Source organism: Pelobates fuscus, chromosome 7 (assembly GCF_036172605.1).
Source record: "Pelobates fuscus isolate aPelFus1 chromosome 7, aPelFus1.pri, whole genome shotgun sequence".
In the NCBI taxonomy this organism is placed as follows: domain Eukaryota; kingdom Metazoa; phylum Chordata; class Amphibia; order Anura; family Pelobatidae; genus Pelobates; species Pelobates fuscus.
The window spans coordinates 117,582,622-117,597,149 of record NC_086323.1 but is presented as its reverse complement, the minus strand read 5'-3'; the positions used below and the strand labels follow the sequence as shown (position 1 = coordinate 117,597,149).

At 40.6% G+C, this 14,528-nt stretch overlaps 1 protein-coding gene across 1 annotated transcript in view; it reads right to left on the bottom strand.

Annotated features, from left to right (window-relative positions):
* SFMBT1 (Scm like with four mbt domains 1) overlaps nt 1–14,528 on the bottom strand; it is a 97,259-nt gene that overhangs the window by 24,999 nt on the left and 57,732 nt on the right. The window contains exons 8-11 of the mRNA XM_063426490.1: nt 10,498–10,599; nt 10,179–10,332; nt 8,343–8,425; nt 7,260–7,386 (exon numbers count right to left, since the gene is read on the bottom strand). Of these exons, the coding sequence (XP_063282560.1) occupies nt 7,260–7,386; nt 8,343–8,425; nt 10,179–10,332; nt 10,498–10,599 (466 nt within the window). The remainder of the gene's footprint in view (nt 1–7,259; nt 7,387–8,342; nt 8,426–10,178; nt 10,333–10,497; nt 10,600–14,528) is intronic.

Genomic DNA, 14,528 nt, shown 5'->3' with positions numbered 1-14,528 from the left:
CTTCCTGTTTGTCCACATGATTAGACGTTAAAATCTGCTTAAAATTTTTTGCCCCTCGAAAAATATTTTTTTTTCTAATAATCAAGAAATAATTAATGTACAGGAGACATAAATGCCTGATACCTCTGACAATAAGATAAATCATACCAATTTCAAGAAAAAATCTACCTTTTACCCCAACATCTTAAGTCACATAGTATGCGAGTATTTGAAAAGGCGTGCCTTGAAGAACTATGTAATATTAAACCACGCAGTGACAAAAACCAGGTTTTTATCACTGCGGAAACTGCCATGCTTGTAAGAATACTAAAGTAAGCAGTAAAAAGAAAGATAATTTTGTATCTAATATAACAACAAAAAGGTACAATATTAATTCTTTTATCACATGTGAGTCTAAAAATTTTATATATTTATTGCAGTGTACTTGTGGCCTACAATACATAGGCAAGACTTCCAGACCTCTTAAGACAAGGTTGTATGAACATGTGAGAAATATAAGAAATGGTTTTGTTAACCATAGTGTATCTAATCACTTTTTAATTAAACACAACTCAAACTCTAATGAATTAGAATATACAGCAATACAGCAAGTTCATACACATTGGAGAGGAGGGAATATTACATTTAATTTGAATAAAAAAAGAATTGGTTTCGATTTTCGAACTCCAAACCTTATGTCCTAAAGGGTTAAATATCAACTTCGAGATAGGTCCTATCCTTTAATAGCAATAATGAAGTCGATGATTTTTAACCTTTGTCTTAAGTTAATATTTGTAAACAATTTTATTTGTGTATTTTATATTTTGGTAACATATCTATTTTACGCCTCACACACTTAATTTATGCAGGTTATTATCCCTGTGCTTATATATATATATATATATCTTTCTATCTCTATTAATGTCCTTTTGTTTTAGTTCATTATATATAAGCTGTAGCTAATAATAAGTCTTTTTTTTTTTTTCTTCTTTTTCTTCTTTATTTTTGTTCGTGCATGAATTAACATTTAGGTCTGTTACGCCACAATAGCTGTATAAAAAAAATACGGTGCACAAATTTTTAAGTAAAATGCAGGTTAAATCAAGACGTGTTAGTGAATGAAGATACATAAGGATTGATAAAGATATGCTTTGTAGTCTGACGGAGTAACTAAATACAGCAAGGTGATATGCATGAGAGGCTTAGCAAAGTAAGAGTAACAGTCTGGCTATACATGCTGCTTGAAACAATTTAGCTGAAGATCCTATGACTGTCGTTGGTCATACATTGCAAGCGATCAATATTGAGATGAGTAGGCTAGTTATGTCTCACTACCCGGCGTCAGGCCAGCTGAGCCTACAGGGCATCTAAACAGGGTGGGGGCACTTAATGAGGTTTGCACAATTGTACATTAATAGTTACTCATGAGTTAACTTTAGATAACATTATATATAAGAGATGAACCAGTAATCACAGGCTAAGCCAACATGTCTGTGCAATATTCCGATGCTTTGCATGTTATGCCCTAGCGTGCATAAACATAAATTATAACATAGCTCATTGGTTAGTTTTAGGTAGTTGCCGTAGGGCCCAGAAAAAGTAACAAAACACTGATTCTGCGCTACGTGAGTAAGAAAAAGACGTTTAACATCTCTAGTACGCCTATGCTAGAGTAGATAATTTGCGAGCGAGTTTTGCAGCAAAGCAGTAGCTAATTCTGACCTGGTGGACAATAACGATATGCTGTGGGTATTAAGCTGATGAAGTTTCTCATGAAAGTTAACAGTGCTAATAACTTGTCTATAATATATAATATGCCTTAACATCGCTATTCTCTCTAAGTGCTTGCCCTGTAAAACATTACTATGTACAGCCTGTCAGTCAAAATAGCCGTCCTACGCATTCTAGGCATGGGTATTAACAAAACTTTTAAGTAACGGCCGAGCGGGGAGGCCTAATAGTTAGGGAAAGATTGCCTCATGGTCATAGACTGCCTGGTGAAAACAGGCCTTATCTCCTCCGTCGTGGTTGTAGGAGAATAGTCCTTCTTGGGTTTAGTTCGCTTTGATTAGCCGATACCGGCTCTGGATACCCGACATGCAAGCCGTGGGTAGCAGCAGGGTTGGAGTCTCGATGGGATGTCATCTCCGCTGTGCTCCTCTTGGCCCCCAGTGTGGGTTCTTGGCTGCCGGGTTGCGTTTTGCTGGTCTGTGATCTCCGGTGTTACTGTGCGATGGGTAGGTCGCATATATTCAACGGTCTCGCTCTGATGTGATGGCGTGTGAGTGCTAACGCCTGCAAGACATGTCGCAGTTATCCGCCGCTTAGGTCGCTGGTTCTGTCTCCCTCAGGAGGTTGCTTTGGGAGCTTGCGATGTGTACACACTTAGTCGGCGCCCAGTAGCCGGGCGGATCTAAGCTGCTGCCGCCTGCACCGCCAGCCTGAAGGGCCGTCCCTTGCCTCGGAGTTTTATCCAAAGGTTGGTGCATAGCTGAGTGAAGAACTCCTGAGTATGCCTGGGTGGGGTGGCATGGGTGCTGTGTGTAGTAGGTTGCGCCTGTGTCGCCACATTCGAGTTTGCTGTGGTGCCTTCAACGCTAGGTTGTGGTTGATTTAGGCCACGTGTTAGGATGCCAGGCACGTCCGCCATTTTGGGCCTCGTCGTGTCTATGCCGCGGAAGGGTTCCCCAGTAGCTGCTGTGTCGTCTGAGCTCATGATCTCCCTTGCTGGCGGGGACTGGGATAACCCCCTCCGGTCCATGGGGGGGGGAAGTGATATGCGATTGTCCACTCTTCAGCCTGAGAACCGGGAGAGCGGCCGTCTCTCCACGGCTCCCACCCGTGTAGGCCGCGGATTGCGATTTGGGTATTTTATCGGCGGGGTGCCTCGAGTCGGGTATCCCCGGGTTCCGCATCCCCTCCTGAGCTTGAGGATAGTTGTCCGCAGCCGGCACGATCCGGTGGTCGGGCGTAATGCCCAGAATCAGGGCTTCAGATGCGGGAGCTCTCGCCAAAGATGTCTGGCTCGCTCGGCAGGTAAGCTCCGCCCCTATTTTATTTTTTATTCCTCATATTTAATGATTTTTAATTTTTGCCCTTCAGTTTTCCATCTTCAAATATGGCTGCTCTATGAACTTACAACTGTCGTATATCCCGCCCCCCTCCCTTTGAGCGAACATGAATACGTCATCAATACATCAATATGTCATAAATACGTGATCGCCAGACAGTCTCGCCGTAATGACGAAACCGGAAGTGACATTATCGGCAAATTGGCAACCGGAAGTGACGGACTGATACTAGCCGCGTACCGCGGCCATCTTGCGAAGGTCAACAGAGACGTTCAAGGAACTTGTGGAGACGGCTGACATCTTGGAGGTGGCGGGATTACACAGATTGGGACCGGAAATATTCCTTATATGGGAATAAGGGGAGGGATTGTTTTACATACACCTGTAATTCATTTTTAATTGTTTGCCTTATAAAAATGTGGATGTTTTCATTTGAAATTTGTATTTGCACCTGAGGAAGACCCTCCATATTGGGTCAAAACGCGTTGTGCTTTTTAGTGTATTTTATTGTGAATAAATTCATTTTCACCTGTACCTGGCTACCTGGTTCCTGATCTACCTGGCTGAGGACTGCAAACACCTCCTGGGGGATTAATTTATGTACATCTGACTGATGCACTCTGCCTATATAGTTTAGAGCAAACTTATAAATGCTCATCAAATTGCGAGTTTTTCCAAGCTTCTCAATTTAATATTATGTGTCTTGCATACTACCCTATGTTGGTGTTCTATATTTACAGAACCTAGGGGCGTCCTACAAATTTGTGGAGCTATATCCAATCTGCGCAATCACCTGCTCTTGTTTTTTCCTACACCACAAGTAAACAGTTTGTAAAATACATAGTAATGTATTATATTAAATGAGAAGACTAAATTTAGTACAGGAACCTTTTTTTTTTTTTTTACTGTTTTGTGTGATATAAATATTATAATGCACTAAATTTAACAATTAATCAAGAAACACACAAGGAGGATATATTCACACTAATAAAATGTTCATAAAAAGCAGGATTATATTATTACACTATCCAAAAATCAAAAAGGTAAAAAATTATGAATATATAAAATAAAAATTAAATACATGCTGCTGCGCCTTGAATAAATACCCTTAAAGGACCACTATAGTCACCCAGACCACTTCAGCTCAATGAAGTGGTCAGGGTGCCAGATACCCCAGGTTTTAACCCTGCAGCTGTAAACATAGCAGTTTCAGAGAAACTGCTAGGTTTACATTACAGAGTTAATCCCGCCTCTAGTGGTTGTCTGCCTGGCAGCCGCTAGTGGCACTTCCACGACGCTCAATGCGAAAATCGCATTGAGCACGCAGAACGTCCATAGGAAAGCAGTGAGTAATGCTTTCCTATGGGCGGTTTGAATGCGCGTGCGACTCTGGCTGCCCATGCACATTCGGCTCCAGTCGGGAGTGATGTCGGAGGGGGAGGAGAGGTCACCAGCGCCGAGGGAGCCCGGAGCTGGATTAAGGTAAGTGGCTGCAGGGGTTTTAACCAAGTCAGCCCAGCGGGAGGCGGGCCCTGAGGGTGGGGGCACCTGAGGACTATATAGTGCCAATAAACCAAATTTGTTTTCCAGGCACTATAGTGGTCCTTTAAAACCACAAAAGACAGCTCAATGTGGCAGCGATACAAAGTATTTATAAAAATGAGGTTTTAAAATAAATTATATCAATCATACATTCTATTTGTATAATACAGAGAGAATCATCTTCGTGTAAGATCCATCTTATGGCCTCTTAATCTAACTTATGTTTGATAATTGTATAAAAAGAGGTGACACAAAAAACATTGTGCATACACTTTAAAAGATCAGAACAATCCATAAGGTAGAACTTCACCCTTTTCACTTATGGCTGTAAAAATGCATCTATCTATTTAGACAAAATGGAGATAATAGAATCTATCCCAGTAATTAAACATCTTCCTGGTGGGTTATACAGTTCCATATGTAGCTTGGGAAGGAAAGAAAATACATTTTTTTTAGGATCTAAAACCTTAACAAAATATATTTTTAATGATTTAAAATCCCTACAGGTTTCCCATTGATCCAATACTTGAATCAATTCTTTCTTAAAGGGACACTATAGTCACCTGAACAACTTTAGCTTAATGAAGAAGTTTTGGTGTATAGATCATGCCCCTGCAGCCTTCACTGCTCAATCCTCTGCCATTTAGGAGTTAAATCCCTTTGTTTATGAACCCTAGTCACACCTCCCTGCATGTGACTTGCACAGCCTTCCATAAACACTTCCTGTAAAGAGAGCCCTATTTAGGCTTTCTTTATTGCAAGTTCTGTTTAATTAAGATGTTCTTATCCCCTGCTATGTTAATAGCTTGCTAGACCCTGCAAGAGCCTCCTGTATGAGATTAAAGTTCAATTTAGAGATTGAGATACAATTATTTAAGGTAAATTACATCTGTTTGAAAGTGAAACCAGTTTTTTATTTCATGCAGGCTCTGTCAATCATAGCCAGGGGAGGTGTGGCTAGGGCTGCATAAACCGAAAAAGTGATTTAACTCCTAAATGACAGTGAATTGAGCAGTGAAATTGCAGGGGAATGATCTATACACTAAAACTGCTTTATTTAGCTAAAGTAATTTAGGTGACTATAGTGGTCCTTTCATCTTCTTCAAGATGCCATTTTATATACGTGTCCTCGTCTCCTAAAAGTCATCTAGCTTTTTTCTGGTAATATTCTATAGTCATAATAACCATACCCCCTCCTTTACCAGGTGGTTTAATGATTATAATATTGTTATTGCTTAATCTTTTTAAAGCCTCTGATTTCCCCAAAGTTACATTTTATTTCATATTGTAGTTACCTTAGGGTAAATTTTCCATATCCGCAATATTTGCAGTACTAAAAGTATTTATGGCATTACCCACTTGAGAAACAGGAAAACAAATTACGGTAGACTTGTGTTTTAAAACTAGAATTTAAAATCTTCCCCTGTTATAGCTTTATTATCTAAAATAGGATTTAGAAGAAAGAAAGTGCTTAATAGATCAAGATCTAATAAATCTATATATTACACACACAGAATGTGAATATAAACAATATAAACAATCACATGTTACTAATTTTCCAGTTGGGGTACTGTTATTTCACCCTTACCAAATCTGTCAAATAAATTTTTTCTTTTAATTCAATCTCCTCATTCTTTTTCTGTTTCTGAACTCTAAGTCCCCCTCTCTTACCTTTATATGGTTTCTCTTTATAGGAGTGGTATTCGTCCAGCCTTTCCTGAAACAACTTGGTTTTAAGTTTACATCTCCTGCACAATATGCAGCACTAGCGTCTCCAAGCTATGCATGGAGGCGCTAGCGTTCCCCAGAGAGATGCAATGATTATATTGTGAGATGTTCATTGGGACAGCGTGGCGTTTTGATGCACATGCGCAATGGCCTCCCAATGCTTTCCTATTAAAAAGGGATAATCTGATAATCTCAGCCAAGGAGCCGCGGCACTGGAACAAGGGGAAGCAAATCACCTTCTTAAAGAGTACCAAGGGGGGCCCAAGGGCCTACACTGTTTTTTTGTTTTTTAACACTACATTGACTGGAATACAAGTCTGTATTTGTGTCACTATAGTGTTCCTTTAATCTCTTCATCCAGCTCTTCGAGAACTATTTCTCTTTTATAATATGAATAATCAATTCCAAGGAACAGGTGGTTCCAAACCACATGTAATTCCATATCTTTAGCTGAAGCTGGAATGAGGAATAATCTCAGTTCCCGTGATGTAATTCTATTTTTCCAAAGCGACAATCTAGTTTAATTTTAATTTATGTAATCATGAATTTCTCCAATTTAAAAGCAAAAGTGTATCCTGGTTTATATTATCACTGGTTTGGTCAGCTCACCAGGAAAAATGTGTCTTATATTGTTCTCTAAAATGTAAACATCATCATAGATGGCTCCTCTTAGTTGAGGAGAATGAGATAATGCACAACATTTTAAACTATCAATCAAAAAGCACACAAGGATGATGTAGTCACAGTAGTACAATGCTCATAAAATGCAGGATTATATCCTTACACTATCTAAAAATTTATAGTAAATTAAAGAAAAAAAAAGTATGCATATATATACACAATACAAATTAAATATAAGCAGTAATATTACCTAAACGCCTAAAACCACAAAAGACAGATTAATATGGCAGCGCTACAAAGTAAATATTATGCATATACCGTCAAACTGCAGCCAGATATATGGGGGGTGGACTCTGGTTACAGAAGCAATAGAGATCTCCTGTGGCTTGAACGGATTGACAGCTTCTAGTTTCATGTGTTCTTGGAATTGATGAGTATTCTGGGGCTGTTGGAAGAACAGATATAAATGCACACAAAAAAACCCCAACAACATAAAATACCTGGGCACGCATTGCATACTTGGTCACGCATTTCGTAATGTTATTGAATTAATGCTTAGTAACCTTCCGTTAAGTAAGGTGCTTAACTAAACCATAATGCACTCTTCCTGCATTTAGAAAGTATAGTGTAAAACCTTTCAGTTAACTTTAATTTACCCTGCATTGTATGAATCATAGTATAGGATCTGCTAATTTACTTTGGGATGAATGGAGTATAATGTTCTAAGTTCTAAGTGGTTTAATTTGGTAACTAGGACACTGTAGAAGAAGAATAGCACATTGTCTCCCTCTGCAGGGAGTAGCGTACACTGCAGGATCTGTAGATTGATACGTCATGGGTTTTGTGTGTTTTTCAATCAGCCGATATTCAAAGGAATGTACTACAAGATCTGAAAGCCAATGTGATGAGTATAGTGTGAGACCTATTTTTCCAGAGTTTTTTCCCCCCCTCTGGAATTAGCGGGGAAATAGGGTTTATGCTGAATTTACTAGAGCAGATTGTACAATTCTATGAAGTCTACTGTAAGAACAATGCAATGTCTCTGTGTAGAGAACAAAGTAAAGCTTGGTCTCCTTTATTTGCAATTGGAGGTTTCGTCTGAAATAGAGTAGCTTTCAGTATTGCTCAAGTGATGCTTACATGAGGATCTGTATCTTTCCTCCTCTAGGATGCTCTACAGTGAACACGATGGAATAGAAATTCCTTACTTTTCAGTAATAAGATGTGGACATATACACAAAGCTGAGCAGTGGTATACAACATGAAAATAATTAGGAATCAATAAACAAAAGGCAACTTCATGCATTTACATCAGTAAACAAACAAAACCCCAACATCTCTGTAGGGGTTTGTAACGTGGCCTGGGGACAGAAAGTCCAAACTTTATAAGGGAGTTCTCACCATAGGGAAGCAGCTTTCGGGAGCCTGCACTGCTTCATATCGCGACAAATAGGCATCCCAGTCAAAGGTCTGCTCTGAATATCCTACAAAAGAATAACAGAGATGGCAAGCTAGAATAACTCTCTGGATAGAAACAAACTCTTTACAAATTCCAGTAATAAGGGATTAAACCTTGCTGTAACCAACAATGAGAATTGTTGGGTTCGAAATTCTACAACCATTTGTCAACCACTCAAACAGAACCATCACGGCACATACTGCTACCAAGCAATCCAGTGTTAACTAGGTGGAGCCCACTTGGACCATTTATTTATAGGTTGCTTCAAATCGTAAACTTTGGTTTTGCAACGACCAGATAATTATCTCAATAATTACTATTAGGTTTGTATGAACCCTTGATTTCTAAAAAGATCAATAAATAACCTTTGGGTTTATTTTCTGCCTCATTTATGGATCTTATTGCCCAAGATCTCAAATTCAAACGCATCACTTATGATGGCGTAGGGAAAAGAAGTAGCTCCAGATGGCGCCCCTCTTTATCCCAGGATGACTGACAACTATACACAATACTGTTTTTTAATGTTCTCATTACACAGGTATTTTCATTTGGTGAAGAAACATATAGACAGTGCTTTACAGTACTCCTTTTAACACATATACACACACCACACTTCCACCAAATTGGGTTTAAGGTAGGTAATACATACATACACTTAAGTAGATAATATGAATGTACAGCTTCTCTAGGGGACCTTCCCAGAGAGCACCCATTTAAACTGCCAATATAGAGATACAGCTGGAAAATGTACAACAAAAGCTTGCAGCAAATAGAGTAATATTGTTTGGAAATTACAGTCTGCGCTACCAGTTATACGGTCACAAAACAAATGAGAATGAAGCCCTTCATGTGCCTCCCCCCATTTTTCTGGAGGGCCAAAAGAACCCACGCTCTTCTCAGTCTGTGATATACATCGATTTTGGCAATTCACCAGGACTACGGGTGGGTATTGAAGTGAATTTATTAAAATATTGGTGTACAATAATAGTAAACTATAAAAATGTGTCTACGAGCATCAATGGAACGCAAATAAATGCACCCACGCCATCTGTACTTGAATTTATATTTTACTATTATTGTACACCAATATTTTAATAAATTCACTTTACTACTTCATGGAGTCCTGGTGAATTGACGAAATCTGTAGATAACATGTAAGGAGTGGGTTCTTCTTCAAATATTGGGGGAGGCACCCTGAAGAGCTTGATCATGCATAAGTAGTGCAGACGGCATTTCCCTAACAATATAAAACTATTTGCTGCATTTTATTTCTTATGGAGATGTCCAGCTGTATCCCTTATATGTGATATATATCGACTCCTTGTAACATGTCTTTGAGAGGAGTTAAAGTTTGAACTTGAACAAATAGCTCTTTAATGGTAATTACAATATATTAGGGAATGGAAGGTACAATAAATAAATAAATAAATGAATAAATAAATAGGAGTAATACCTTGCCATGATAAGCTTTAATGACCCAATTTAGCAAGAAGATAATCAAGCGCTAAATTTTTAATCAGAGAGCCCTCTGTCTAATCAATGACATTCAAATGACCTGGCTTCTAACAGCCCTTAATGTGTAGGAGGGAGAGGCGTAAAATTGAAAAATAGGAAGTGTTTTAATTAAGCATGAGATTACTGGAAAAAGTATACTATAATAAAAACTGCATTCTTTATGAGGTTATATATCCTTCACCTTGTTTACATATTTTACATGGAATGCAGAGTATTACAGAATATTCAAGTACAGAATGTCACTACATGTTCCATTCTCCTACCAGGAGGGGGATGTACTGACACGCCCATTTTCTGACTCCATCGCACAGGGAGGATCTCGGGGCTGTTCTTGTGGCACACTATAGACCGGCAGGTTCGTGAGTCTTCAGGCCGAAGGTCATCTAATTCAACCAGGAAGTACTGTTCGTTGAAGACCTGTGTGTGTTATGAATATTTAAACCTTTTGAACATGTTATTTAAACATGTACACATGGGTTAACATTAAAGAATACTTTACAGAGGATTAATAGAGGGGACGTTTACTTAAAAGAGAACAAACAAACTTTCAGAAGTTATCCTGAGCTTGGTGGGCATGGTTACCTTGGTGACTGTGGCTGGAACAATGAATGATGGTACTGTAGGATCCACTGCCTCTAATTTCATGCCTTTGATGAAGGAATGCACTGGTAACTGTGGCTGCTCCTGTAAGAGAAAGCAACAAATTCTTACCTCAACTCTCAAAATGATTTCTGGATATCCATTATCACTTTTCATTCAAGGAGAAATCCACACATGAAGGAACTAAGCACTAGAAGCCATGGTCAGATGCAAGGCCGGATTTACATGTGCAGTGCCAGTAGACACAGAACTCTAAGCCCCCAACAAAGTGGCTCAGGGGGAGACACACAAACGGGCTTAGGAGGGGGAGACACATAAAGGGGCTTGGGGGGAGACACACAAATGGGCTTGGGGGAGACACACAAAGGGGCTTGGGGAGACACACAAAGGGGCTTGGGGGAGACACACAAAGGGGCTTGGGGGAGACACACAAAGGGGCTTGGGGGAGACACACAAAGGGGCATGGGGGAGACACACAAAGGGGCATGGGGGAGACACACAAAGGGGCATGGGGGAGACACACAAAGGGGCATGGGGGAGACACACAAAGGGGCATGGGGGAGACACACAAAGGGGCATGGGGGAGACACACAAAGGGGCTTTGGGGAGACACACAAAGGGGCTTGGGGGGAGAAAGAGAAAAACAGAGCGGCTTGGGGAGATTGTAAGAGACATACAAGGGTTGTAAGACACACACAGGGAAAATATAGGGGATAGGATACACTAAAAAAGATAAGAATCAAAAGAGGGGATAAAAAACACAAATGGGCTTAACAGAAACACAGGTGAAGATGCATTTTGTTTACTGGGGTGGGGGTGGGGGGTTGCATCTTCGCCTGTGTCAGGTGAGAGAAAGACCTCTTATTAAATAGCTTTTTCTTCCGATATATACATTTTGCTAGCAATCCTGCTCAAATAGATGTGGTTCTGACAGTAATAAATATATATGTATGTATAAGTATATTAGTGTGTGTATTAGTAATATAAATATATATATACATAATAGTGCCTATAATATTTACACATATTAATATACATGTATATATGCATAATACAGAAAAAGGTCACAAATATAGAACATATATATGTAATGAGCACGCATTGGCCCTGTCTTGTTGCTAGGTGCACACTTACATATTCAAAGTGAAGAGCACATTCATAGGACTTCACAATAAACAAGATAACTTCATTTTTTTACAGTTCTGCAACAGCATGCATTAACCATTTCAGTCCCATTACCTAACTTTCTGAAACATTGATTATATGCAAATGAACGTCTGCTTAAAATAAATCCTCTCTTTTGCTTATTTTAAGCCCTATGAGTGCTTTCTTTCACACTGGAGCAATAGTTTTCCATTTCAAGTTCTACTCTCTTTTGGGCTGTTATAGAATCTTTTCCAGGGCTGCTTTTAGTTCCCAATGCGGCCCTGCACCCGAGCTCCAAAAAGACATAAGTGCAGTAAATAGGCTCCCCTTACACCTACAGGCAGGTTACTAAATTGCCTAACAGGAAATTTGTCGCTGGCCGAATATGTACTACAAACTGTATTTCAACGGACACCATAGTCATGCAGACAACTTAATCTCAATAAAGTGACCTCGGTGCAATGTCCGCCCCCCTCCTGCATTTTTCAGCTTGTTCTGCTGATTTTCGTGTGAAATTGAAAATACAGTGCAATACCGGCGCCGGCCAGGTGGCGCTGTGTATGGAGAGAGACAGGGACAGGAAGCTGCATCTATCCCTGCTTCTCTCTGACTGAATCCTCAGGGGAGAAACACATGCAGCCAGAGACAGCCTACAGATTACCGTATATACTCGAGTATAAGCCGACCCGAATATAAGCCGAGGCCCCTAATTTTACCCCAAAAACTGGGAAAACTTATTGACTCGAGTATAAGACTAGGGTGGGAAATGCAGCAGCTACTGGTAAATTTCTAAATTAAATTAGATCCTAAAAAAATTATATTAATTGAATTTTTATTTACAGTGTGTGTATATAATGAATGCAGTGTGTGCGTATGAGAATGCAGTGTGTGCGTATGAGAATGCAGTGTGCGCGTATGAGTGCAGTGTGTATGGGTGCAGTGTGTGTGTATGGGTGCAGTGAGTGTGTGTATGGGTGCAGAGTGTGTGTATGGGTGCAGAGTGTGTGTATGGGTGCAGAGTGTGTGTATGGGTGCAGAGTGTGTGTATGGGTGCAGAGTGTGTGTATGAGTGCAGAGTGTGTGTATGAGTGCAGAGTGTGTGTATGAGTGCAGTGTGTGTGTATGAGTGCAGTGTGTGTGTATGAGTGCAGTGTGTGTGTATGAGTGCAGTGTGTGTAGTGTATGTATGAGTGCAGTGTGTGAATATGAATGCAGTGTGTATATGAATGCAGTGTGAGTGCAGTGTGTGTGTGAATGTAGTGTGTATATGAGGGCAGTGTGTGTGTGAATGCAGTGTGTATATGAGTGCAGTGTGTGTGTGTGAATGCAGTGTGTGTATATGAATGCAGTGTGTATATGAATGCAGTGTGTATATGAATGCAGTGTGAGTGCAGTGTGTGTGAGTGTGAATGCAGTGTGTGTATATGAATGCAGTGTGTATATGAATGCAGTGTGTGTGTGTGTGAATGCGTGCAGTGTGTGTGTATGAGTGCAGTGTGTGCAGTGTATGTATGAGTGCAGTGTGTGTGTGTGAATGCAGTGTGTGTGTGTGTGAATGCAGTGTGTGTGTGTGTGTGAATGCAGTGTGTGTGTGTGTGTGAATGCAGTGTGTATGAGTGCAGTGTGTGTATGTGAATGCAGTGTGTATATATGAGTGCAGTGTGTGTGAGTGCAGTGTGCGTGTGTGTGATGCAGAGCCTTGGTGGGGGGTGGGCATTTTAATATATTTTTTATTATTATTATTTTAATTTTTTTTTGTTATATCATTTTTTGTATTACTATTTTTATTATTATATTATTATTATATTTTTTGTTATATAATTTTTTGTATTACTATTTTTATTATTGTATTATTATTATTTTCATTTTTTTTGTTATATTATTAATTAATTTATTTTTATTACTATGATACATTTTTTTGTCCCCCCTCCCTGCTTGCTAGCGTGCCAGGGAGGGGGGGCTCCTTCCCTGGTGGTCCAGTGGCATTGGTAGTTCAGTGGGGGGAAGAGGGGGGCTGTCAGAGAGTTTACTTACCTCTCCTGCAGCTCCTGTCAGCTCTCTCCTCCTCCGCGCCGTCCGGTCAGCTCTTCTGTCAGCTCACACTGTAAGTCTCGCGAGAGCCGCGGCTCTCGCGAGATTTACACTGGGAGCTGACCGAGGTGCTGAACGGACGGCACAGAGGAGGAGAGAGCTGACAGGAGCTGCAGGAGAGGTAAGTAAGATCTCTGCAGCCCCCACAGCTCCCTGTTTGTATTATGGCAATGCAAATTGCCATAATACAGACTATTGACTCGAGTATAAGCCGAGTTGGGGTTTTTCAGCATAAAAAATTTGCTGAAAAACTCGGCTTATACTCGAGTATATACGGTAGGTAAGTAAGGGATGGGGAGGAGATAGCCTATAGATTAGGGGAGTGAGGCATTTGGGGGGCAGAGATAGCCTAGAAATCAGTGAAGTGAGGCATATGGGGGGGGGGGCAGAGAGAGACTAGAAATCTGTGAAGTGAGGGGGGCAGAGAGAGCCTAGAAATCTGTGAAGTGAGGCATATGGGGGGAGGGAGAGGGGGGCAGAGAGAGACTAGAAATCTGTGAAGTGAAGGGGGCAGAGAGAGCCTAGAAATCTGTGAAGTGAGGCATATGGGGGGAGGGAGACGGGGGCAGAGAGATCCTAGAAATCTGTGAAATGAGGCATATGGGGGGGAGAGGGGGGGCAGAGAGAGCCTAGAAATCTGTGAAGTGAGGCATATGGGGGGGAGGGGGGGCAGAGAGAGCCTAGAAATCTGTGAAGTGAGGCGTATGGGGGGCAGAGAGAGCCTAGAAATCAGGGAAGTGAGGCATATGGGGGGGCAGAGAGAGCCTAGAAATCAG